The sequence below is a fragment of the Fringilla coelebs genome, assembly GCF_963513975.1.
Source record: "Fringilla coelebs genome assembly, chromosome: 4".
NCBI classification, from domain to species: domain Eukaryota; kingdom Metazoa; phylum Chordata; class Aves; order Passeriformes; family Fringillidae; genus Fringilla; species Fringilla coelebs.
In genome coordinates, this window is record NC_140032.1 from 67,233,459 (window position 1) to 67,259,521 (window position 26,063).

General features: G+C 41.0%; 1 protein-coding gene across 1 annotated transcript in view; it reads left to right on the top strand.

Moving 5' to 3' along the window:
• ANKRD50 (ankyrin repeat domain containing 50) overlaps positions 1-24,300 on the top strand; it is a 40,097-nt gene extending 15,797 nt beyond the window's left edge. The window contains exons 3-5 of the mRNA XM_084205255.1: positions 6,572-6,801; positions 15,573-19,120; positions 21,310-24,300. Of these exons, the coding sequence (XP_084061381.1) occupies positions 6,572-6,801; positions 15,573-19,117 (3,775 nt within the window). The 3' untranslated portion in view covers positions 19,118-19,120; positions 21,310-24,300. The remainder of the gene's footprint in view (positions 1-6,571; positions 6,802-15,572; positions 19,121-21,309) is intronic.
• The last annotated feature ends 1,763 nt before the right edge of the window (positions 24,301-26,063 follow it).

Here is a 26,063-nt window from a genome sequence, read left to right on the forward strand (position 1 = left end):
TGCTACAAGACATTGCAAAATCAGGTATTGAGTTGCACAAGACTTGCCTGCTGTTTCTAATTCACCACTTCTGAAAAGGCCAGACCCTCGATTTACATCTGTGTACTTCACCTGGAGCTTTCCCAATAGGTGATTCTCAGGGTGGGTTTTGTTTGGTTTGTTTTTTTTCTCTTCTGCTTTCTGCCCCTTCCTTCATAGGATTAACCATGGTTCGGTAGAATTGTTAGAGCCAGTTTGTCTTCCTGTGCAACCTGCAAATAAATAATTTACTAGAAAGAATAATCTGTATTACACTGTAGCCCAGGAGTGTGCCTTAATTCCAGTATTACACTTAGTCAGAAAGTGATAATCAGCTGCAGTGCGCTTTATCTCGTTGAGAAAGTACAGAACAAGTACCTCGATAACCAGATCACATCTGTCAGTGTGTACACAGGTGTGGCCACATCCAACTGGGTCACTTCACTTTTGCCTTATGGGTTCTATTTTGCAGATTTGTTAAAGTGTGGAATTGTTCTGTGCTTCACAGCCCTTGTATTTCATCAATATTCCCAGTTAGTTAAGGGTCCCGTGTGTCTGTTTTTCTGGATGTTATTACCAGTATGAGCAGCTGGGCAATTAGTAAGAAGGAAAGGCCTGTATTCCACATGTATATAGTGCCAAGAGTTTGGGTGGTGATATACAGAAAGCAGCTATTGATTTGATCATTAATTTCCCTTTTAATCATTAGCCAGAATGCATTATAAGGCAGGTAAACAACCCGTTTACTGTAAGTCATCCATAAGATGTAAATGCCTTGTCACAGGACAAAATGAAACTCACTCTCTACAAACAGTGCTACAAGCAATTTGTAAGGATGCTCTGGTTTTTCTTTCTGTGTGAATACAGCTGCTAAAAGTACTTGGAAAGAGGGTAATATTTCATCAGCTGAACAGCAGGAATTGTCAATTCTATTAGAAGTTAAATTCACCTTTTCTTTTTTTATTGCGACCTGTGCCCCAAATGCAGTTTGGAAAACAAAAGAGAAAAATGCAGCTATTGGTGTAAGTCTGTCTTTGCTGAAGCTTCTAACAGTCTTTAACAGCTTTATCTTCACTGGCTCCGTGCTTTTACATGCAAATTGAGAACTGGGAGTGGTGGGGACAGACAGCTTTAATGGATTATGCTCCCTGCTAACCAACCCCTGGATTATTACAATATACAAATGAACATGTGTCTGTAAGCATAGAAGCAAGCTCTGGTGTTTGCCATCACTTGTGAGAATTTTACAAGTGGAGATGATTACAAAATACTTGGAGTTCTGCATTTTGTTTTCTATTTTTAGGCATTTAGAAGCTTTAGGTTTACTCCATGAGTGGTGGAAGTAGTGAAAACCCTACTGTATAGATCGGTGCCCTTGGGTACCTCTGTCCTGAGGCGTCCTGCAATGGCCTGAGCTCCCCTCTGTAGTGTCTGTACAGCAGAATTCCTTCCCCTTTCCCTGGCATGCAGCTCCTCCAGCTCTTAACTGCCCTACAGAGCCTTCTCCTTGCCTGCCTGTTCCCCAGCAGTGGCTGGGCACAGCAGAGCTTCTGCTGCATCTCATTTGGAGGCAGCAGCATCAGGTTTCCCCTCAGTGGTTAGGGTTTTTGCTAGGTCTCAGCGTGTGATTTTTAGGCAAAAATCCCACTGCTTCTTACGTTGCTGGCAAAAATTACTACAACATTATGTAAATATAGTTGGCTTATTTACAGTCTCACTGTGCACTTTAGTTTCAGTTTTTGCCAATGCAACATAAATGGAAGTAAGTTTCTTAAAAATCACATTGTGAAGGGCTGTGATATATCATTTTGTAAACCACTTAAAAGAAGGAAGATGCTTGTTAGCTTTTCTGAAGATTGAGATGAGTGCTTGGAGAATTATTTTGTTATACACCAGGTATTGTTAAGCTCTTTATATGTAAATACATAATCACAGAGAAATCGATCCAATATATATAGAGGGCATATTCCTGATCAATATGCAGGGTTTAGGAATATGACAAATAACTGGTGAATTTCTTCAAGGAATCTGGTGTAGAAAGATGGGAAAAAGCAGGGGGAGGCTGTGTGTGGAGTAACAATGTTGTCTGTTTTTTTACGAATTTTCTTTGGAAAGAACAGAGTTTGTAAATTCCTGATGCAGACCTCTGGGATGGTGCTTCTCAGGAATACAAATTGGAAATACTGAGATACAATCCCTTGGGAGGTGTCCCAAAAAGCACTTTGTTAAAACATTGTTACACTGTTTGGAAAAGGAAAGGGAAGGGCTCAGTACTAGTAGTAGTAGTAGTACAGCAGATTTCCAAGTATGTAATTTCTGTCATAAAATTTGAAGTGTGTCGTGCTTTGCTAAAAGTAGCAGCACTTGGAGTCTGACAAATCAGGGGTAGTGGTTGTGTTTTTCTTTGGTTGGTTTTGTTTTTTTGTTTTTTTAGCCCTGTGGCTTCTGGCCTGCTTAGGAGATGATTTTTGTACACTTGTTCTGTGTGTTTGTCAGCAGAGAATGCTGGCAGCTGGGTAGAGAAACAGGAGCCCTTCTAGGATGCTACGCTCCTAATTTAAGTTGGACATAGCTTTTTTTATACACCAGAGACAGTCAAATATGAGGAACACATTATGATTTCTTTTGCCCTTAGAGCCAGTCATTAATTGCTATTTGGCAATGTGTTTGTTTTATTCTTTTTTTCTCTTTTTTAAATAAGTATGTGCACTCCACTGTGACTCTTTTCAGCTTTTGTGGACAGAGCCACTGTCTTTCTCCTCTGTTCTGTTGTGTCTTTGTGTTTTTGTGGATCCAATCAAAATCTCAAGGCCAGCCATAAACAGAACTTCAGCATAGCCTGTATATATTCCTTCCATGTGTGGAAAATCATGTTTGCATGGGTTCAGTCAACTCAGTAGCAATCCTGAAGAATTCTATGGGATGGCTCATTGTTCTGAGGAATTCTTGTTTGCTGCAGAGCATGTAAAACATCTTTGCTGTGCATAAGTAAGTCATTAGGTTGCCATTAAAATGAATTCCATCTTTTAAAATACCTAATTGTGCTGTTTTCTCTGGAGATCTTGTATTTTTACAAATATCCAGGTTGACTTGGGGCTTTTCTGATGATCACCACTTCTATAAATATACTAAATATAAAAGTTGTAAAGATAAAGCTGTTACCCTTTGAGAAGGTAAAGAAAATCAACTTCCAATCTTTTGAGAGGCACTCTGCAATTAAGCAATCTGTTACAACAATCTGTAGATGAATCACCCTTGAGGGAAGTGCTTTAAAGACCTTGTTAATTCCGTGTTGATTTATGTTATTTTCCTGTGTAATCAAGAAATGGTAGGGGAGAGGAATTACTAAGTCATGTTTTGGAGGCAAACACAGACTCCTAGGATGGTGTAGAAAGACTTTTGAGACCACTGACCCAGTACTGCCCAGTCCACCACTAAACCATGTCTTGGGAGAAGGGACTGACTTGGGGCGGGTTCACTCAGCGCCCCCATCCAGATCAGCGATAAAGACGCGAAACAGAACGGGCCCCAAAGCTGAGCCCAGGTAATGCCACTTGTGACCTGCCCCCAGCTGGCTTTAACTCCCTTCCCCACCTCTCTTTAGACTCCACCATCTAGCCAGTTTGTCCAGGAGGGTGATGAGGGTGACGCTGGCAGAGGCTTTACTGAAGTCTGGGTAAACAACATCCGCAGCCTTGCCCTCATCCCCTGAGCAGGTCACCCTGTCCTAGAAGGAGATCAGGTTGGTCAGGCAGGACCTGCCTTTCCTAGCCCTGTGCTGTCTGGGGCTGATCCCCTGGCTGTCACATAATGGGACTTCTGGCACATCAGCACAGCACTTCCCAAAAAGTTTCACTGTTATGTTCCTTGGCATCCGCTCTGAACTCGTGATGTAAAGTGTCTCAGAAGAACAGAATTTTATCAAACAGTTTCAAAGGGCACTTAAAGAGAGAGCCTGATCAATATCTTGTTAATGCCACACTTTTATTAATATTGCTCTAAGCTGGGAGAAGTCATTGTGCCTCATTTCTTATGTGCATATATTTTTCCTAGTGGAATTTAAATTATGTTAAGATTCAGAAGTACAAGTTTTGTGAAGTGGAAAGAAGCAGAGCACAGGGAGACAAGGGGCTGTGGAATCACATTTTGTGGAGCAGTTCCAATATGCTAGGACTCGTCTGCCTGGGAAAAAAACAGCTCAGAGAGGCTGTGGTACAAATGGCATAGACAGTGGGAATATGACATTACTGCTCACTGCCCCTCCCAGTCAGAAGCTGAAGGATATCAAATGGAACAAGGACATTTTGGGTTTTAAACCACAAAAGGAAGGGTTATTTCATGCAGTGTGCAGCTAAGCTGTAGGCAGCCTTGCTGTTGTGAGTGCCAGAGCCTTAAACCAGTTCGTGCAAGACTTGGACAGACCCGTGGAAGGAAGTGTGGTCAGTTAAGGGATGTTAAATGCAAAGACTGAATCTCAGAAAGTCCCTGGAAGCAGTGGTGGCTGAGAATAATGGTAAAATTTGGTCTTCTAGTGCTTGCCCAGTGCTTACATTATTCCTTAGACATCTGCTTCCAGCCCTGTTTGGAGGCAGAGTGATTTGGGAATCCTTCCCAAACAAGACTGTTTGCTATTCTTGGTGGTGTTCCCAACAGGTAAAAACTGACACAAGAATGTTTCTAGATGCTTCTAAGGTATTTCGTAGGCATTTCGTTAGGGTCACGTGGATTTTAAGTGAGATTTTTAATTTAAGATAACCATTACCATTTCTTCATATCTTATAGTAAATAACCTTCATTCTCCAAAAGTAATTTCATACAGAGAACTATGTGAGAAGAAAATTAGTTTTGATAGGGAAAGAAGTGTTGCAGGAAAAATGCCTTGACACAAATAGCTGAGGGGGCAAGGCAGCATTTTGGTGGGGGAGGGGGTGGAAAATGTGATCATTTCCAACTGCCTCCTTTCATTGTGGGATTGGCATCACTTGGGAAAGTAATTTTAACCTCATGGCTACTTTGACTTCCTGTTCTGTAAATTGGTAGCTGCTTAACTTCCCAGCCTAGTGGGCAGTGATTTCAGTTGGAAGTCAGGCATCCTCTGAAGGAGTATCTAGCTGGGGAATTACCAGAGTTCCAGAAGTCTGTGCTTCTGAAAAAAAAGGGGGGGAGGCCCTGTTTTAAAATCCATGTAATACTGAATCTTTTTAGATCACAAGTATTCTGTACTTCCTTTTTATACCTCTGAAGAAATTTCCCCCCTAGTCTGTTCTGCTTGATTCTGCTGTTACTGTCAGACTGTGAAAAGTGCACCACTGTTTCCATTTTGCTTTTTTCTCTGTCAGAAAACCAGAAAATAACAAACCTTCCCCTAACAGGGCTTATGAATAATTTCTGAAGTGGGTTAAATTCTTGCATTAACAGGCAGGATTTTCCTGTATTCCCATTTGAATGCTTGGTAGGTCATAATGTGTTGACCAAAGTCTTCTGAAGGTAAATTTGTTCAGTAAAATAAATGAAAAAAGGTTATTATGGTCTTGAGTAAAACAAAAAATACATATGATGGGCATGCCTTCTGGACATGTGCAAACAGCAAATTTACAAGAGAGTAAACTGTCAGAAATGTACTTTTCTCACCTCATTTCATTTTCCAAATCCTTGTACTATAAAGTCAAAGTTTACTTGCCGAGTGTATTTAAAGATAATTTAGTCAGTGAAACTTACAGGCCTAAATCACTATGAAGTTTCCCACAAAATAGTAGTGTAGTGTGGAAATACTGAATGGATGCATGATGGTTATGTAGTGCTATTTAAAGATACATGTAAATGCAATGAGGTATATTTTTAAGAACCACCTGCTAAAGAGAGCAACAGTAGATGCAAATTTAAAATTTTTAGCCACACAATCAGAGATGTGTTGTTAGAGCTGCATCCCAAGGATGCAGATAATCCTTTCCCAGCAATAGGAGCTTGGCAACTTCAATATAAATAAAAGCTAATACATCAAAGTCACTACCGAATGCCTCCGTCTGCTACTGATTTGCATTTTATTTGTGAAGGTATGGCAGAAATTCTGTTCTTTGTAATTGTGTTATTCATTCTGACTTGAACTCTTTGAGCTTTGATATTTCATGTGTCTTTCAGATTTTTGTTTCATGACCAGCTATTGTTCACTATTGGTTTCTGATAAGCAGTAGCAACAGCTTTGGCGTAGACAAGAGTAGTGAAGTTCTTAAGCTTTAGGCCAAGTAGCTTCTTAGTGAAGCAACGTTTTTCCAAGTCTTCTAATTAGCCTTGAACACTATTACATAATTTTAAAGTATTGTTATAGATTAGAAGGTCATGAGAAAGTAATGGTGCCTAAGCAAGAACTACATCACTACCTGCCTGTTGAAAGTATTTCTTTTAGTTTAGTCTACTTCAATATTTTTCATGGTAACTATTTTTAAAAAGCAACTTTGCATTTTAAGTTGATCATAACTTAGTCCTGGATGCCTATGACAGTCAATGTATTGTTAAATGCATTTAAAACACCAATTTTGTGCTGTGTTCCTTCCAGGTGCATTCTGCTGCCTCTCTTGGGAATGAAGCCCCCTCAGCAGAGCCTCTTCATGCTGGTGGACTCGGTGGACGAGGGTTGTAACGTTTCTGAGGGTGAACAGACTTCCACAAGTTTGTCTGGGACAATAGCAGAGATTTTAGCCAGCCACTTCGAGTTCTTCCCTCCCTGGCTGCTCCTCCTGTGTTCTGCCCGCAAGCAGAGTAAAGCTGTTACAAAAATGTTTACAGGTGAGCACGGGAATTGTTTGGGACCTGTACCTAGGATGTTGTATTGACCAGGCCCTGGGGATGGTGGGAAGCACTCCTGCATGCTTAGTTTTAAAAAAAATGACAATAGCAAAAATAGTAATTGTAAAAAACACACATCCCTGTGTGGTATTTTCGGGGTCCTCCGTGGCAGGAAGGAAATGATGAATCTGAATGCATGTTATTAGAAGGCTAATTTACTATTTTATGATATGATGTTATATTAAAGAATGCTATACTAAAACTATACTAAAGAATAAAGGATACAGACAAAAGGCTAAACAATATACTAATTAAAAACTCGTGACTCTCCAGAGTCCTGACCCAGCTGGGCTGTGGTTGGTCATTAAGTCACAACAATTCACATATTGGATAAACAATCTCCAACCACATTCCAAAGCAGCAAAACACAGGAGAAGCAAATGAGATAATATTGTTTTCCTTTTTTTCTGAGGCTTCTCAGCTTCCCAGGAGAGAAATCCTGGCAAAGAGATTTTTCAGAAAATATGATGGTGACATCCCTGTTTCCCAAGGACTATGGAACGCTTAAATCAGCCAAGAATTTTAGAGTTAAATTTTATCTTTGCAAAGCATCCATGTTCTCTTCAGTGTCTTGAATTTTCCTCTTGCTTTGCTCGTTTTAGGAAGCTTCAAACAGCATAGGTGATGTGTAAGTGCAGAAGTATTTCAGCTGCATGCACCCATTCCTTACAAACTCAGAAGGTTTTCCTTTCATCTGCCATTAAAATCTCTCCCCATGTTTGCAGAAAGTGGGTAATAATCTCTGAGGGTGAAATTGGAGAGAGGAACAATGTAGATGTGGATTCTTGGACTGTGCTTTTGGCAAAGGTTGCACAGTAAAAAAACTTTCTACAGCTTCTTCATCCAGGCTTTACTGTGTCGTGAGAACATTTCTTCACTATAATGACATTGTTACTGGAAGTTCTCTGAAATTTAATAAAAGGCAATATCTGGACTGGATTCCAGGCCTATGTATAAAGCCTGTGTGTATTAAGAACACAATTAGGACAAAAAATGTGATTATAGAACTTAGACCCATAGGCTTGCTCGTTTCCACAGTGGCAGAAGGTCAATGGGATAATTGCACTTTGGAATGAAGTACTATATTAATCAGAGGCAGACATGAAGACTGGTATTTGGGAGTATGTGACAACTAAAAGAAACTTTGGGGTGGCTTCACAGGGTTCCTTCAGGCATTCATATGGGAATACTTTTGTCAGAGTTTGGCTGATTAGATATCTTGTTATTGCCAAAAAGCCAGACAAGACTTTCTCACAACAGTCCTTTTTCTTTCCCTTGGATCATACAATGTTTCAGGCTAGCCCTAAAAAATTGCTGTTGTCTTTTAAGTATATTTCCAGATGGAATTCCTGACAGGAAAAATCAGCAGAACTAATGGATATGCCTTTAAAATAAATTTAATTCCAGTGAGTTAATTTTTCATTTCCACAGAGTATGACTTGATGAATAGCATAAAGGAAATTGGGGTGTGATACTATAATCCCATCTTCACTATGGAAAAGGTACAGCAAAGAAAGAATTGGGTATAAATTGAGAAGAAATTTTAGGGTCTATTTGGAGGCAGTTGTGGTTTAGCCACTATGAAAGGAAAATGTGACATTACAGCCAATGTGCTGGCTGCCCATTTAATTCACTGTTGGAGGATTTTCCTGTTACCAGCCAATATTCAGGTTTGTAGAAGGTGTAGTGAGGATATGAGGAGCATGCTGAAGCTTCTGTTAACTTCAGAAACTATGCAACTTGGTGTTGTAAAACTGCAAATAATGTGGATTTCTTTTTGGGTTTTGGCCTGCAAAGGATTGACTGACATTAACTCTTCTACTGGGACAAACTCTTCTCCTCCTTTGTGATGTTTCATTGTTTACTTTTAGCTAAGCCAGTTTTTAAAGCTATTTATATTTAGTTGGTGGGCAGGCAGGAATGGAGATCAACAGTAAGTATTTGGACCAAATAAAAATTAGTTGCACTGTAACTTGGTGACAGATTGGGATCCTTTCAGAATTGATGAAGAAAATGTGTCCCATCTGTAGTTTTTACTGTTAAAAAAGTTTGGAGTTTGGTATGAAATATACACGGACCAGTGTTAATTTGTTTGCAGTGAGTTTGTACCTGTTTTGACTTAAAATTTTCATTCAGTGAAAAATTCTTCTGAATCTGTCTGACAAATAGGTTTAGCTCTCATGTCAGCAAAGTCTTCTCAATGACTGGAAGCAGGCTTGCTGCAGTGGCCTTCTCCTGATGATGCTCTTTTTTGGGTATGCAGTACAGATGGGAGTTGTGCAAGCAGCTCCTGAGCCAAAAATAGTGATGACATGGAAGAGAGAGTCCAGTCTTTCTCACCCACTGTCATCCTGAGGCTGCCAGTGATGAATAATCATCCCTAGCACTCTTAAGAATGAGAAAAGGAGGAGGGGTGTTTGTTCTGGTCCTCTTTGTTCTTTCACTTCTGGTGGCAACTTATTTATGACAACTGAATAGCCGTGCCTGCATCTGCTGCAGCTTGTGCTCTGGGCCCTTCTGTATTCCCAGATTCTGTAGTAGCACAATGTGCTATGGATTTTTTCCCCTTGCTCAGATTCTCAGCTTTCATTAATTAAAAAAAAAAAAAAGTAAAAAAAAAAAAGTTTTGCCTCTTGTGGCTACAGAGACAACCTCAGAAATATGAACCAAATGTGAGATGATGCCTGGCTGAGTCTGCAGTCACCCTCCACAGTGAGCAAATGCCAAAAAAGGAGTTTAAAAAGGAGAGGGACAGATAACTGCCTTCTCTTCATAGGCTCTGTCACCAACTGCCACATGCTGCCTGCTTGCTTTTCCTAATGGCTTTTCCCCTAAATTTAGCAATTCTGTCTTGCACCCATAGTTATCCACGTTGTCTCCCACATCATCATTTATTATTTGACTCCAAGTATGGGCCCTCAAGCAGCTACATCAACATAGCCTTTCCAACATGAAAGTGGCACAGAACAAAAAATGTACCCCCAAAAGAAAAATTTCTTTCATTTTTAGCTAATGAGTTAATTGTAATGCTTCTTCTAAAATGAGACTAAATCTTGAAAGCATAGGAGTCGTGCTTACAAAACTAATTTCCTGTTTTGAAAATCCCTCATATTAGTTGGAGAACTTGAGGCATTTTAAAATCAGGCAATTTTACATAGATAAGTTGGAGTGGACAGCAGATAATTTCTCATTAACAGCATAAAGGTAAATCGGTAAAAATGCATATGTGCAAATGGTTTTAAAAGGCTTCTTTTTAATAGGCATTTACCTAATTTCTTCCTTTTTTTGTTAGACACATAAATCAAGTATCTGTGGCATGTGGCTTGATTATACCCCTCAGTTCAACACTGACATTCTTCTGAAGAATTCCTTCTCATGCATGAGGCATGAGGGCACCAGTGCAGCACAACCTGTGCAGGGTCACATCTCAGGGAGCCATAGTTCTCATGAAGTTAATGGCAAATACCAGAAAGATGCTGGAAAATTCAATAAAAAAACAAAAGTGGAGGTGAAAGGGTTCAGTTAAGCCTCAGAGGCAACTTTTAAGTTCCATTCACCCACTTGTCCATAGGCAGGAACTGACAATGTCATCCATTTTTCACTCATCCTTTTATTCGTTATTCAGTTCCAGACAGACAGGAACTTTTAGGAGTTGGTGTTTTTCCGAATTTGTTCTTGATTGGAAGTCTCAGGAACATGTCTTTCTTATGTTTCTACTGTTTCCTGGTCTGAATAGATGTGGAGGGTTGTTTTCCTTACAGCCTTTCCAAAAAAAAAATTTAAAAATTAGCAAAATTGTGAATTTTTTAGAGAAATCTGTAAAAAATCACATTGCAGCGTCTCTCAGAAACCTCACTGTTTGGTGATTACAGCTACTAAGTTCATTCTATTGCTGAATCCCCAAACTAAATCAGTTGCCAGATTTGAAGCTGAGCCTTTCTGCCATTCCAGAAAACAAATGGCATGAGACTACTTCAGGAGAGATTGCTTACAAAATAAAAAAATCTAAGTTGTCCTCTAATTTTTCATTGTAGATTGGGATTTACTTGGGTGATTTCATGTTTCTTTGAAGTCTTTATGGGAGTTGTATTCTTACTGTAAAAGATAAACTATATATTTATGTGGTTGTAAAATTTACTTTTATAATATTGAAGCTTTGAAAAAGTTTATTTCTTGTTTAGGTTTGGGGTTTGGAAAGAAAAATTCTTTAGAATGCTTGGGAAAATACAGGGAGCTTTTAATTACTGTGTCCTTTCTTTTCATTACCACTTTGAAAGCATTGTACTAGGGAATTTCATATTTCCTTGTAAAAAGTTGTGTGTGAACTTGGAGTTTAATTGCCTTGTAATTAAAGAGGGAAGACTAAATTGTTTTAAATGGACTATTACCTGTAGATCTAATTAAATAAACTTCTGTGCAGTGACACAGACCAGTGAGAGCAGCAGATTTCAACCTCAGTGTCTCGTAGCACCTGCAGAAGAGGCAGAGGAATTTGTAATGCACAATATACTGCAAATGCACTAAAAGCTCAGTGTGCTGCCTGAGTCTCCAGGTGCCCTTTACTCTGCTGGATAAGTTATTCTTTTTGAGCAGGTGTGCTTAAATGGCCACAGAAGTACCTAATTCAGCAGCATAAATTATTAATGTCAAATTACTGCCATGTTTGTAATAATTTGGATTTCTCTAAAGCTTACAATTCAGTTAAATACATTAAAATGCATTTTAGACTTCTGTTATGTGCTTATGTAAATCCATTTCTAGATATGAAAGTGGAAGGATATTTTTAAGTATTGAAACTTGCTAGTTAATAGCTTTTTTACTATTAAAGTATGAAAAGGTTGACATGCTATAAAAGTATATATAACCAAGATACTTTTTTCCCCCTTTTGAATGGCCCTAGATCTTGCCAAGGAATACATTTGGAACAGATTTGTTTACAGAACTGCCAGAAATGTAATAAATTAGAACAATCCATATTAGAGCTCCCATTGGGTTTAAAGTGATGTTTGAAAAATTTTAACAATGCAAGAAGCAGGGTCGTGGGACTGCAAGTTCTGTCTACTGTAACTTCTGTTTTGCTGAGCTTAAGTAGTTCATGGGAATGCATCTGAAACAAAATGAGCTTTCTCTTAATATTTTGGTATTTCTTGTCCATGAAAGTGACTTATTGTATGGGGCAGGGTTGAAAAGCAAGTTTGCAGGAGCTTTGTTTGGAAATGTGAAATGACTTCATTTAGGCAGATATTTGGGGGATAAAACATAGCTTTGTTTTCCTTCTTCAAGCTAGCAACATAAAATTCAGACTTTAAAAAATTCAGTTCTATCTATAAGGCTTCTTTTGAATTGTTTGCTTATTATAGTATGGCCTGATGCAGTGGTTAAAATTAACATGCTGTTTTATGTCAAAAGTCTGTTACAATGGCAGTTTGTTAATCCCAGCCCTTAAAGGGGGTTTCATCCTGGGATGTGTGGAGGTCTGTATGAGTGTAGTGTGCTTCTTGCTATCCAAGCTTACTTTCAGATACAATTTATAGGATCTCATTAGCAATGAATGTATGGAAATACTGCAAAAAAGGGGGGGAAAAGCTATTTTTTGCTTCCATAAACATGTGGCAAATCAAATAGCTTAAAACTGCTCTGAAGCCTTCTGAAATTTATTTACCTGTCTGAAGTGCTTAGATATTTGGTGTATCTCAGGTAAGAACAGATCAGGGTAATATTTTTTAGCTCTAGTATGGAATAAAGTAATCAGAGCATCTTGGAATGTTTTGTGCTGGAAGAGACCTTAAAGACCATCTCATTCCAGCCCCTTGCCATGGGCAGGGACACCTTCCAGTGTCCCAGGTTATTCAAAGCCCCATCCAACCTGGCCTTGAACACTTCCAGGAATGGAGCATCCACAGCTTCTTTGGGTACTGATACCTCAATTAAAGGGGGAAAAAATGCAAAACACACAAACCCTTCCTTTTTTTATTTTTTTATTTGGAGGGCTTAGGGGTTTTTTTGTTCACTTTCCCACTCATTTTGGGAAGCAGAATGAAAATTGTTTTTCAAAGAATGCAAGACAGGCAAGAGGCTTGTTTTTGAAGCAGGGATACAGAGACTGAGACAGAGGCGCTTAAACAGTTATCACTGCAAGTTTTCTTGGGAAGGCTGGGAGTCAGGGGAGGTGAAGTGTAATCATTAGTCAGGCAACACTGAACATCAGCTGAAATCTCAGGATTGCTGTTGTGCCAGTCCATCGGGAGTTTTCTCATCACAGGGAAATGAAATCCACTACTGAAAAAACAAACAGTGTAAAAATAAAACTAGCTTACATTTGCAGGTATATATTGGAAGGCAGGATGTGGGCATGGGATTAATGTGAGAGGTTGGGGATTTTGTGAGCAGGGTCACTTAGGTCTAAAGACATAGAGAATGATTTTGCAGAGCTCCCTGCCTGTTCTTGTTCAGCCAAGAAAGAAGGGACAGATCTGTGTGAGGCAAAGCAGGGCAGTTCACAGGAAGGTGAGTGAGCAGGGTGGTTGTGTTTGCTCCAGATTGAGCAAAACAGAACTGTTCCCTCTGCACCCATGAGCCAGGCAAAGGGACACTTGTCCCTAATTACAGTTCCTGGGATGCATGTGACCGTGGGTCCATGCACCAAGCAATGGCTTTGGTGTTATTTTTTCACTTCTGTGTCTTCTGAAGAATCCTGACCTAGAAACAGCCTTTCACTTCAAGTGGGAGCTTGGGATCTGCAGAATCACAGGGCACTGTCTGCTCTTACTCAGCAAAGTTTTTTATTTGGGTTGCATACAAGAATTAAGGTTTCACAAAGTTACATGCAGAATATTTTAATAAAATACATAGTAAAGCAATGAATTATGCCATCCTACAGGTCAAGTAAGGACATCAGTTGAATTTGTGGCACATTATGGTGGATAAAGCTGTTTCTGTGTTTCCTTTTAGAGCCAAAAAAAAAAAAAAGTCTCTGGAATGGAGAAAGATTTTCTTCTTCCTGGCCTTTTGATTAAAAATCTTCAAGTAGTCAGTCTTGCTTGTGTAGTCTTATCCTCTGAACTGACGGTGCAAGCGTCCTCTCCAGTGATTTCATTTCATGGAGAAGCATGATTTTGTTTTAGGTATTCTATTGGTTCAGTCCTGTCTGTAGTGCTTCCATAATTACTAAGGGAAGCAGAAATATTTTAGTAACACTTCCATAGTTGGCCTCTCTGTTCTCATCTGTGGTGTTTGTATAGTGCTCATGTAGACTAAACAATTAACAGAGTGACCTTAACAGGATGTTCAGAACCTCTGCTGAAGCCAGTGGGTAGCAAAAACCACAGCTCTGTTACCAGCTGAATTTGCTGTCAGAACAACCTCACAGACTGAGCGGTTTGGTCCACAGAGTGTTTAAATACAATAAAAACACAGATCTAAAAGCAGCATCCTTCAGAGGCTCACTTAAAATTATTTTTTTCTGTGGAGATGGGGCCAGGATTGAATTGAACACATTGATCTATGGTTGCTTTTCCTTCAGTATAATTTAGAGATGAGTAACTTAGCTGTGGTTTGAAGAGCAGAGTTGTTTTGTGTCTGACTAGCTGAGCTGGCTGCAAGGAAGGGATCACAAGCTGTCCCTGCAGAAGTGAGGTGCAGCTCCTGCCTGAAACGCAGTCCCTGGAGCTGCTGCCTCCGTGACCTCTGTGGTTTTCCCGTAACTTCCGCAAGAGCAGCGTTCAAACACGCGGTGTGTCATTAATCAGGGGGAAGGTCCTCATCAAGTGCTTACCTTGGCCCTACCAGAGCAAATGTTTGAAATGGCAGAGGCAGCCCTGTATCCACACAGCTCTGCCTGGGTTCAGCCCCATTCCTGAGAGCCTTACAGCCGTTAAGGCAGCGCAGGGAACCTCCCTGCACGTGCTGCTGGGAATGGTGTCCCTTTCCTTGAGTGGGCAGGGGGCAGACACAGTCTGTGTGCATGAAATAATGTCCCTTTTTCCTCTAAAGAGTAAACTGGCTGGAAAAACAAAGAGATATGACTCTGAGAGAACCTATGTCTTTGTACAATGAGTCACCTACCAGAGAACCAGGGTGTCTATCTAGCACTCAGTCCTCACTTGCAAAAAGTAGGTAATTTCATTGTGGTCTAAAGATGTTTAAAACTATTTTTTAGTGTCTCTCCTGTATCATAAAAGCTTTTAAAAGAAGCTGTGATGGTCAAGTTAGTGATTTATATACATTTAATCATGCATATGCAGCAGGTGTGAATACCCACTTCTGTAATTAAATAAACATAATAATTGTCTTAAGCTAAATAGCTGAAAATTGCTTAGAATTCCATTGTTAACCACGCTGGAGAAGGCATTGTTCCTTTAATAATATAATAATACTTAACAATCTTATTTCAGTTGCAGTTTTGATGGTTTTGCTTAGGTGTTTAGTATTGTCCAAGGCAGACACACAATGCCTAATTCAGAGTGATTTTCAATATTATTTTTGTTAATAGCACATATTTTTTCTTATAGTAGATGATGATAACAGTGCATCTAATTACCAAAGTTTTCTGCTGTTATAATTAATTTATATTCACTGTATTTAGAGGGGAAATTATTTTATTGTGGGTGTTCCCCTCCCAAAAATGTCTTGGCTTTTATTTACTCTTCTTTCAACACTGAGTTAAGCAGAACTGGATCAGAAATAATTACAACTTTCTCTCCTCTCAACAGGTTTTCGAAAAATAAGCCTGGATGACCTCCGAAAGGCTTACATTGTGAAAGATGTGCAGCAATATATTCTGCATCGTTTGGACCAGGAAGAAGCCCTGAGACAGCACCTCACAAAGGAAACAGCAGAAATGCTGAATCAGCTTCACATCAAAAGCAGCGGTTGCTTTTTGTATTTGGAACGTGTCCTAGATGGAGTTGTGGAGAATTTTATCATGTTGCGGGAGATCCGTGATATTCCAGGAACATTAAATGGCCTCTACCTTTGGCTCTGTCAGAGACTTTTTGTGAGAAAACAGTTTGCAAAGATCCAGCCCATCCTTAATGTAATTCTTGCAGCCTGCAGGCCCTTGACCACCACGGAATTGTATCACGCGGTGTGGACCAAAAACATGACGCTGACGATGGAGGACTTTCAACGCAAATTGGATGTCCTGTCCAAAGTCCTTATCGATGGCCTTGGAAATACAAAAATCTTGTTCCATTACAGTTTTGCAGAGTGGTTGCTGGATGTAAAGCACTGTACACAGAAATACTTGTGTAACGCCGCAGAGGGACACAGAATGCTGGCCATGAGTTACACCTGCCGGGCAAAGGATTTAACGCCGTTAGAAGCTCAAGAGTTTGCGTTGCATCTCATTAATTCTAATTTACAGTTGGAGACTTCAGAGCTGGCTTTGTGGATGATCTGGAATGGCACACCTGTCAAAGACTCCCTGTCGACCTTAATTCCTAAAGAGCAAGAGGTGCTACAGCTACTGGTAAAGGCCGGTGCTCACGTCAACAGCGAAGACGACCGCACGTCTTGCATCGTCCGGCAGGCCCTGGAGAGGGAGGACTCCATCCGCACCTTGTTGGACAACGGAGCGTCCGTGAACCAGTGCGATTCTAACGGGAGAACGCTGCTGGCCAACGCGGCCTACAGCGGCAACCTCGACGTGGTCAACCTGCTGGTGTCGAGGGGAGCGGATCTGGAGATCGAAGACGCCCACGGGCAGACAGCGCTGACCTTGGCGTCTCGGCAGGGCCACACCAAGGTGGTCAACTGCCTCATCGGCTGCGGGGCCAACGTCAACCACACGGACCACGACGGCTGGACGGCGCTGCGCTCGGCGGCCTGGGGAGGGCACACGGAGGTGGTGTCCGCGCTCCTCTACGCCGGGGTCAAGGTGGACTGCGCCGATGCCGACAGCCGGACGGCGCTGAGAGCGGCGGCGTGGGGAGGGCACGAAGATATCGTGCTGAACCTGCTCCAGCACGGGGCCGAAGTGAATAAAGCCGACAACGAGGGCAGGACGGCTCTGATCGCGGCTGCCTACATGGGGCACAAGGAGATCGTGGAGCACCTGCTGGACCACGGCGCGGAGGTGAACCACGAGGACGTGGACGGGAGGACGGCGCTGTCCGTGGCCGCGCTCTGCGTGCCGGCCAGTAAGGGCCACGCCTCGGTGGTCAGCCTCCTCATCGACCGCGGCGCTGAAGTCGACCACTGCGACAAGGACGGCATGACTCCGCTGCTGGTGGCCGCCTATGAGGGACACGTGGATGTGGTTGATCTGCTCCTGGAAGGAGGAGCTGACGTTGATCACACGGACAACAACGGCCGGACGCCGCTTCTGGCGGCAGCCTCCATGGGCCACGCCTCAGTGGTGAATACTCTCCTGTTTTGGGGAGCAGCTGTTGACAGCATTGACAGTGAAGGTAGAACAGTCCTGAGCATAGCATCTGCGCAGGGCAATGTTGAAGTAGTACGGACTCTGCTGGACAGGGGGCTGGATGAAAATCACAGAGATGATGCAGGCTGGACGCCTTTGCACATGGCAGCTTTTGAAGGTCACAGGTTGATCTGTGAAGCTCTTATAGAACAAGGTGCTAGAACAAATGAAATTGATAATGATGGACGGATACCTTTCATATTAGCTGCGCAGGAAGGTCACTATGATTGTGTGCAGATGTTACTGGAAAATAAATCCAACATTGATCAGAGAGGCTATGATGGGAGAAATGCTCTCCGGGTTGCTGCCTTAGAAGGTCACAGAGATATAGTCGAGCTACTGCTCAGCCATGGAGCAGATGTGAACTACAAAGACGCTGATGGCCGGCCGACGCTTTATATCCTAGCATTAGAAAACCAGCTTACAATGGCTGAGTACTTTTTAGAAAATGGTGCAAACGTCGAAGCCAGCGATGCTGAAGGAAGAACAGCACTCCATGTTTCCTGCTGGCAGGGCCATTTGGAGATGGTGCAGGTGCTGATAACGTACCACGCTGACGTGAACGCTGCAGATAATGAGAAGAGATCCGCTTTGCAGTCTGCTGCATGGCAAGGCCACGTGAAGGTCGTGCAGCTTCTCATCGAGCATGGTGCTCTGGTTGACCACACTTGTAATCAAGGTGCTACTGGACTCTGCATTGCAGCCCAAGAGGGGCACATTGACGTTGTCCAGATCTTACTGGAGCATGGTGCTGATCCCAATCACGCTGACCAATTTGGGCGCACTGCTATGCGGGTTGCAGCCAAAAATGGACACTCCCAGATTATCAAATTACTGGAAAAATATGGTGCATCGACTCTGAATGGTTGTACTCCGTCTCCAGTCCACACAATGGAGCAGAAACCCTTACAATCAGTCTCCTCTAAAATGCAGTCCTTAACCATGAAGTCCAATAGTTCAGGGAGTACTGGAGGAGACATGCAGCCTGGGATGCGGGGATTATCCAATGGGCCTGCTCACGCCTTCAGTTCTCCTTCGGAGTCTCCCGATTCTACGGTTGACCGTCAGAAGTCATCTTTATCAAATAATTCCCTGAAAAGCTCCAAAAATTCCTCTCTCCGCACCACATCCTCGACAGCCACCGCTCAGACGGTGCCCATCGATAGTTTCCACAGCCTGTCGTTCACGGAGCAAATCCAGCAGCATTCCCTGCCACGCAGCAGAAGCAGGCAGTCCATTGTTTCCCCTTCTTCCACAACTCATTCCCTAAGTCAAAATCACAATTCACCCAGCAGCGAGTTTGAATGGAGCCAAGTGAAACCTAGCTTGAAATCAACTAAAGCGAACAAAGGGGGCAAAACAGACAACTCCAGCAAGTCTGGGTCAGCTGGAAAAAAAATGAAGCAGAGTAGTTCCTCCCAACCCAAAGTGCTAGAGTATGAAATGACTCAGTTTGATAAACGAGTACCTATTGCCAAGTCCGGCACAAGCATGCCACTGAAATCAATGCCTCCAGAGCCACAGTGCAAGATTTTGGTCCCTCCAGCTCAGCAAGAAGTTGGTCGATCTCAGCAGCAGTTCCTGATTCACCAACAGAGTGGGGAGCAGAAGAAGAGAAATGGCATCATGACAAATCCAAATTACCATCTTCAGAGCAATCAGGTTTTTCTCGGCAGGGTTTCTGTCCCACGAACGGTGCAGGACAGAGGGCATCAGGATGTGTTGGAAGGCTATCCCCCCGCAGAGACAGAACTCAGCCTTAAGCAAGCCTTAAAACTTCAGATTGAAGGTAGCGACCCAAGCTTCAACTACAAGAAGGAAACACCATTGTAAAAGGTAACTTACCCAGTCACAGAGGAGCCAAATGCCTGCATTTCATTTAAAATGTGCTAAAATTCCATTTTATTATCATTTACCATCGTAATTGCTTATGTGATGGATGTTAAAATCTTAACCTGTCAAGTATTTCCTTCGCTGTCATTTAAAAGCACCAGCCATAGAGGAATTGGATCACTGTCGTGTTGTCTGTTGAATTCAGTTGCTCAAATTGTGCCCCACTGTCTTTGATAATTGAGTTTCACATAGCACTGATTTGGAATTTCATCTTCAAATGTAAGGACAGATGAGAATTTCAGTTCATTATATTTTCAGATAGAGTCTTATTTCATTATTTACGAAAACGCTCCTCAGAAAGTTTCTGAAGGTTCTTAAAAGTTATGGGCAACCACTTTTCTGAATGTGGATTTCAATTATGAAGCATAAAATACCATTCTTTGATTTTATATTTCTGTTACTGTAAATGTAATCCTATAAAAGAGGTGGCTTTTCTTAGTGCAAGATAATGATCTATGTTATGCTACCAATTTTCTGACCACTCTATTGTTCTGAATCAGTGGAGGTCATTTAGATATCTCACCTCCTCTCCAATACTGAATTTTAAGCTGAAAAAGTAATAATAAGTCTGTTTTTCAAACATGAATTTTCAGTGAGTCAGCTAAAATAGTTCTATTTTTCTCCCTCTTCCTGTTGAGATGTATGTTTTTTAGGGTATTTGGAATGTGTTAATAGGTTTTCTATTGGAATTTCAGAGAAGCAGAATAAGGGGTTTGCCCACCTCTTATCACTTGCTCATTTATTTTTGAAAACATTTTTTTGTGTGTGAATGCAGCATTTTGGACAGCTCAGGCTGCTGCTCCTTAGAACAAAAATATTCTTGCCAGTTCTGACTCAGTTCTGTTGCAGGTCATCAGAGACAGAGTGTTTCTAGGACAGTTGCAGGTGGTGCAGAATCCACACATGGAAGGTTTTCAGCTGTCAAAAACACATAAACAAGTGTTTTCCCAAAATGTTCTGGAATTTGGTTTTAATGGAATATACCTGTAGATACAGCTGAGGTCCCTGGAGAATTGCAGAGCAATAGAATATTGTGCAGGACACTGTTGGGCTGGCATTTTGGTTCAGTTAAAATGTTTGAAACAATACAGTGTTTCAGAAACATCTGCGCTGCAGCCTGCACATTTGTAAAATGCAAATTTTACCAAAGGGTCAGATGAGCCGTGAGGCAGGACAGCAGGAAGAGGCATAGAGAGGAACCATCAGCTGGGAGAGAAAAGTCCTTAAATCTTCATAAAAATTACAAGGACTTCAGATTCCCACAGTAGTACATCATGCCCAAACAGGAGCAGAATTTATTTGTAATTTTTTTCTGCTTCTGTAAAACTTTAAAACGTGTAATTAAGGATTGTATTTCCTAACTCTTACGTGCCTCCACCTGACGTTCATCGCTTGCTTTCATGTTATACTTTATTGTAAATCCACTGCATGGTTCTGATGTGTTCATCTGACCTGACCTGTCATCAAAAGACTGGTTTTGGTGAATTTTTCCATCTTCCTTTATTTTAAAATATGAACAGCATATAAAGAAATCTGAACATTCCACATGTAATACTAAAATTTGGCTTTGCTTTGTGTGGAACAAATGGTGTGTTACTGAAAATTCAGGGTTTCTCTCAGTGAAGTTCTTGGTTTTGCAAATGGCTAAAAAATGAGGTGTGGATAGCCAAATGGTTCCTTTTGCTTTTCTCTTAACACTTTCCAGAGCGTCACTTTAAAGATGGGAGTTTAGAACAATTCTGTGTGGATTATGAATTGCTTGGTGCAGGCTATAATTTGCCTGCTCTTTAGCCAAATCTCAAGCAGAAAAATGGGTAATTTCTCTGACTGGTGTATAAATGAGTCACCTGTGGGGAATCACATCAGAAATACTCCATGGGAGCATCACAGAAATGGCTTTCCTTCCCTGGCTGCTGCTTCCCAGCCTTTCCAGGAAGCTTGTAGGGGCTTGGGATGGCAGAGGGCACGGGGAATCAATCACAGGACTGGGGTTAGGCAGGAAGCACTTTTCCTCATCAGGTTGTTGCTGTGTGCTTTTGACTTTAATTAGGGATGATACAGCTCCATTTCTGACAGTGCTCTTTGTGTTACAGACTATTTCAAAGCTCAGTGTTTTTATTTTATGCTTCCAGGCCAATTCCATGATGCTGTGAACAGAAGCGCTTCTGCTCCCGATGATTTATCAGCTGGCTGGGATGAAAGCAAACAGTGCTTGTTTAGTCCACCTAGAAATTAAAGAATGTGATTCCTACAGTTCAGTTACCTTAATTACTGTAACGTGCCTACATTTTCAGGCTGCCTTCTCAGTATAACCCTCTGTGCTTCGAAATTTTATTTTGTGTACTTTGTATTTAATACACAGAATGAGCACTTTTTTTAATTGCAGAAAGATATATGCTGTATTTCCCTGACCACAGCTGAAAATGGTAAGAACAAGGAATTGTGATTTCCTATTCCAGATCGCTTGGTAGAGGTGCATGTGCCACAGTAAACTGTGTTATGGAAAAGGCAGTGCTTTTTGTATTTATTTTTCTGTGGCTAAAGAAAACAAGCAACGAGTTTGTCACATTTGCATTGTTGTCACGTATTGTCAGTTCCCCATGTACTTCAAAAGGTTCCCTCCAGAATTACAAGTCTTGTAACAGTATTTTATAAATACTGTACTTGTGTGTTCTGTCTGTGTAATTGCTGTTCAGTGGTGGCAAAGAAGTTGGACTGCAACCACCCGCAGTGTCTTTGGGATTTTTAAGAGGCAAAAATCTACTCTCTGGTACTACAGCACCAAATCTGGATGGCAGACTGGGACCACTGAAAGCAATAGGCAAATTTTGGACACTTGGTCTTCAATAGGCTGTGTTATTGCTACGGTGATGAGGTAACTAATATGGGTATGTCCGAGGTGCTAAAAGGTCTGATCCTGCTTTCTCGTATATCTCAATACGTTAGGAACAGCTTTTTCTCTTTTCCAAGGTAAAGGACTATTTTTGGGAATGTCAGTAAAGCAAACCATGGGAAATACAGACCCTTTGTGAGCAAGGCTGAGAGAATACCCAGCAGGAGTGCAGTGGAAAAGCACAGCGACAGCGTTGCCTGGGGAGTACAGAGATGGCTGAGTTAGCCCTGTCCTGAGACAATAACTCCTTAAAGCACAAATTTGTATGAATGTGGTTACTGCTTCATGGGGATTAGGTAGAGCCAGCGTGTCTCTGTACCTGGAGCACGGTGAATCAGCAGTCAGGAGAGCCCATCCATGGATAGTGGAAAGCTGGTTTCCTGCTCTTACAGCAGAAGTACAATACTGTGTGAAAGAGAGCAAAGTCAAGGTCATTGTTGTGGAAGTGAGCAGTGTGAGTTTTCCCTTTGAATGTGCACATCTTACTTGCACAGTTCTGCAAGTGATAAAATGAAACAAGTGGGTTCTTTTCTCCTACAAATGCAAGCTATATTCTACTATATTCACCATTACACAGCCTTGCTCTTTAGAAAATAAGCCTATTTTTGTATGCAAGTGTTTCTTCTAAAGACTTGGGTTTCATCTTTTTCATACTCTAATTCTGATCATTCCAGAAATAAGATGATGGAGAGCTGAGGTTATTTTTCGTAGATGAATAATTAGATCCTTAAACTTTGATGAATGGCCCCTGGATGTAGATGTAGTGCATATTCTGAGGCACTGAAGGGCTCCATGTCTGGTTATTATGATCAACTGTCATCAGAATACTTTTTTGCTTTTAAATCTTGCACCTCCATTCTTACTTGCTTTTTCCTAAATGTCAGAAAAGAATCTTTTATAGTCAGGCATTCAGCATATAGTAAAATTAGATGTTAGAAGCTGACACACGGCAATATGGATTATTCTGAATGTTTCATGTATTGAATTTCTTGTCCCTGTGGGACAATTATAAAATAAACATAACAGGAGTCTGGCAGAATGGCCTTAAGAGGGTTAGTGGTTTAGAAAAGAGAAAGTACCAAAATGTTCTCAGCAAACTTGTTCCAAACCTCAAGTGTGGTACATTTGCAATACTGTGCAAGAATACGACTTTCCTTAGTGATTAGATGTATGTTTTGTTCTGTGGAAAGAGATCTCTGAATGCCAACATTTTTTCTACTGACCTTGACTGTCATTGGGATTATATTTATTTAATTTTATTGTGTTGTTATTAGTTGCACCTTGTGGACAGAGGACGTAAAAATATGGCAAATTTCACAAGGGGCCACAACTTACAGATAGTCTGGTGGGTTTTGTGTGAATAGTATTTACATTTGAAACAGTCACTGGGGAAACCCTCTCTCCAAATGAGCAGAAAGTAGACCTGTCAAAAATGTTTTCAGAATGACAATTCTGCCACATTTGAATATCCCTTTGGAACGGGGCAGGAATTGCTTTAAATCATCTATTTTCTCAGATGGTCTGTGTAATTCCACATTGCTGTTGCGTGCGATTTTTAGCTTCACCATTTGTGAGGGGTTTGTGTGCCAAGCAAAGTCGCTGTTCCCCCATTGTTCCCTCTGCCTGCCCTTTCCCATCTGTAAATGGAGTGGAGGTGAGCAGAGAGGTGCAGCTGTGACTCAGCACGGCTCCTTCTGCCAGGGCAGGAGTTCTCACCACCCAAAGAAACCTGAATAAAACAGGAATCCTGTTTCTCTTCATCCCATTTCGCTGGTCCCTCCAAGGTCATCTCCACGAGACATGCAAAATTCTTGATGGGAGAGCTGGGGAAAAAGACTGTTTTGTGGACCTGGATATCAATACTGTGTGCATGTGGAAAAACTCATCTGGAGAGAAATGCATTAAGAGATACACAATTGGCACAATTGATGCATTTTTGTCTTCTCTGTGATCAGTATTGAAAACATTACCATTTCTTTAAAACTAAAAAGGTGTTTTCCCTCCTCAGTTAATCTGCTATGCAAATGTCTGTTAGCTTAATATTTCCCATCTGAACTCCTCAGTTAACTTGGTTTGCAGATAGACTGTTTTTTCCTGGAGTGGGTTGTAAATAGCCTTTAATGTACATTGAATGAATTTCACATTGTAAAATTTTTATTTTATTCCTTGTATTATATTAAGCGAAAATCCCTGTGTATATTAAAGTGCATAATAAATATATTTGCTTTTCAGCAGACATCTAACTGTTTTAATTTTTCTACCTCATTTCCTGGGACATTTCAGAAAAAGGTTATTAAACTTGATTAACTTTCATGTAGTACTAAATGAAGCGTGATGTGTGTTTCCAGTAAGCAGCCCAGGCTAGCCAACCTCAGACCCTGGCATTAATTCCTATGGCTTTGAGCACATGCAGGAGAAGATTTGCTGCATGTCCTTCTGTTTAGAGTGACCATTATATACTGCAAATACCACAAGGGCCAATAAATTAACTATTTCAGTTGCTGTAAGTTCTTAACAAGTTCAAATGGGTTTGTTAATAATCACCTTGGTGAGTATTTCTCTATAGTACTTTCAGCTTAAGGAAGAGCTCTCTTACTTAGAGTGGCTACTCCTTTTTCATGAATGTATTAGTAGAAAAGATAGAGGAGGGAAGTTTTCTGGTCCCTGCAATAATGCCCTTTGTCTCTGTGATCTTGTTTCAGTTCTTCAGATTGTAGAGCCACCATGATTTCTCTGCAGAGGGTTTTGAGTGTGCAGGAGGAGTTTGGCAGTGCCTTCTGCAAATGATGCTTCAGCTTTACCCCCCAGGTATTCTGGTTCACACAGATCCCAGCAGCAGATACACACAGCTCAGCTGATTCCTAAGATTAGGTGAATGGCAAAATTGTCATTATCTGCTGACTTGTTTTTCTGTGGATTTCTGTTGTTTCTCACAGCAATTATAGACCCTGTTTTGTTAAGTTGTTAGTCTGAAATAACAAAGTATGAGATGCGTTAATTCAGTGGTTATTTTTCATTGAGGCAAAGAATTTTCACTGAATTAATCTTTGAATAAGTTTTATTATGTACTAGAGACAAACATTTTCTTCAGATAAGCACTGTAATAATATTTAAATAAAATTACTTAACACCTGTTTTAAATCTCTCATTCTATGGAATACACAGAATCACATTAAATAATGCTTCACCTCTTCTGAGATCCCTGCTACAATTTGGCTTGTGTATTACATGTATTTTCTGCAAGAAAGCTGAGATTGGTTGGCACAGCAAACTAAAGCCTTTCAGTTGGAGGCCCTTGGAGAGACAGCAATGAGAGTTTGGCCTTGATCTAAATCCTAATCATCTTGTGCTACAAAGACTCACAGAAACAGGGTATGGGGCTCCATATCCTGTTGGCAAAGATCTAGTAGGCAAATCATTTTGATAAAGAAGTCTCCAAATGTGTATGTAGGCAATATAAACAGATTGACCTTTAGAATTAAAATGTAATTTGCTGATTGTGGGGACAGAATAAGGCATTGGAGTCTGGTTGTTTGTTTGTTTTGGTTTTTTATTTCCCCCAATAACTTTTTTAATGTAGCAACTTTTAAGCCTGCATCTCCTAGGGAAAAAGTTGTTTTGAAATATTAAGATAAGTCATAAATTTCTCTCCTCTTAGAGTTAAGGCTGTGAGCAGAGCCATTGTGTGCTTGTTATGTCTTGGTAAACATTAGGGAATCTCAGAGGGGACTTTAAAACTCAAAACTTTATCCATAAATGACAAAGACAGAGTGGACATTTATTATGATTTATTCTGTCATTATCCATTATGCTGGCTATCCAGTTCACATTGTGTTTTCCCCAAGAAAAAAACATTCCAGTCTTGCTCCAGCTTTAATAATAGTGTGATAATTCTGTTGCTGTTTTTTTTTCATACTGCTCTCACGAAAGGTGTTACTATTCGCCAGTAAATCCCAAAGCACTTGACAGAAAACACAGAAGAAATACTGAGAT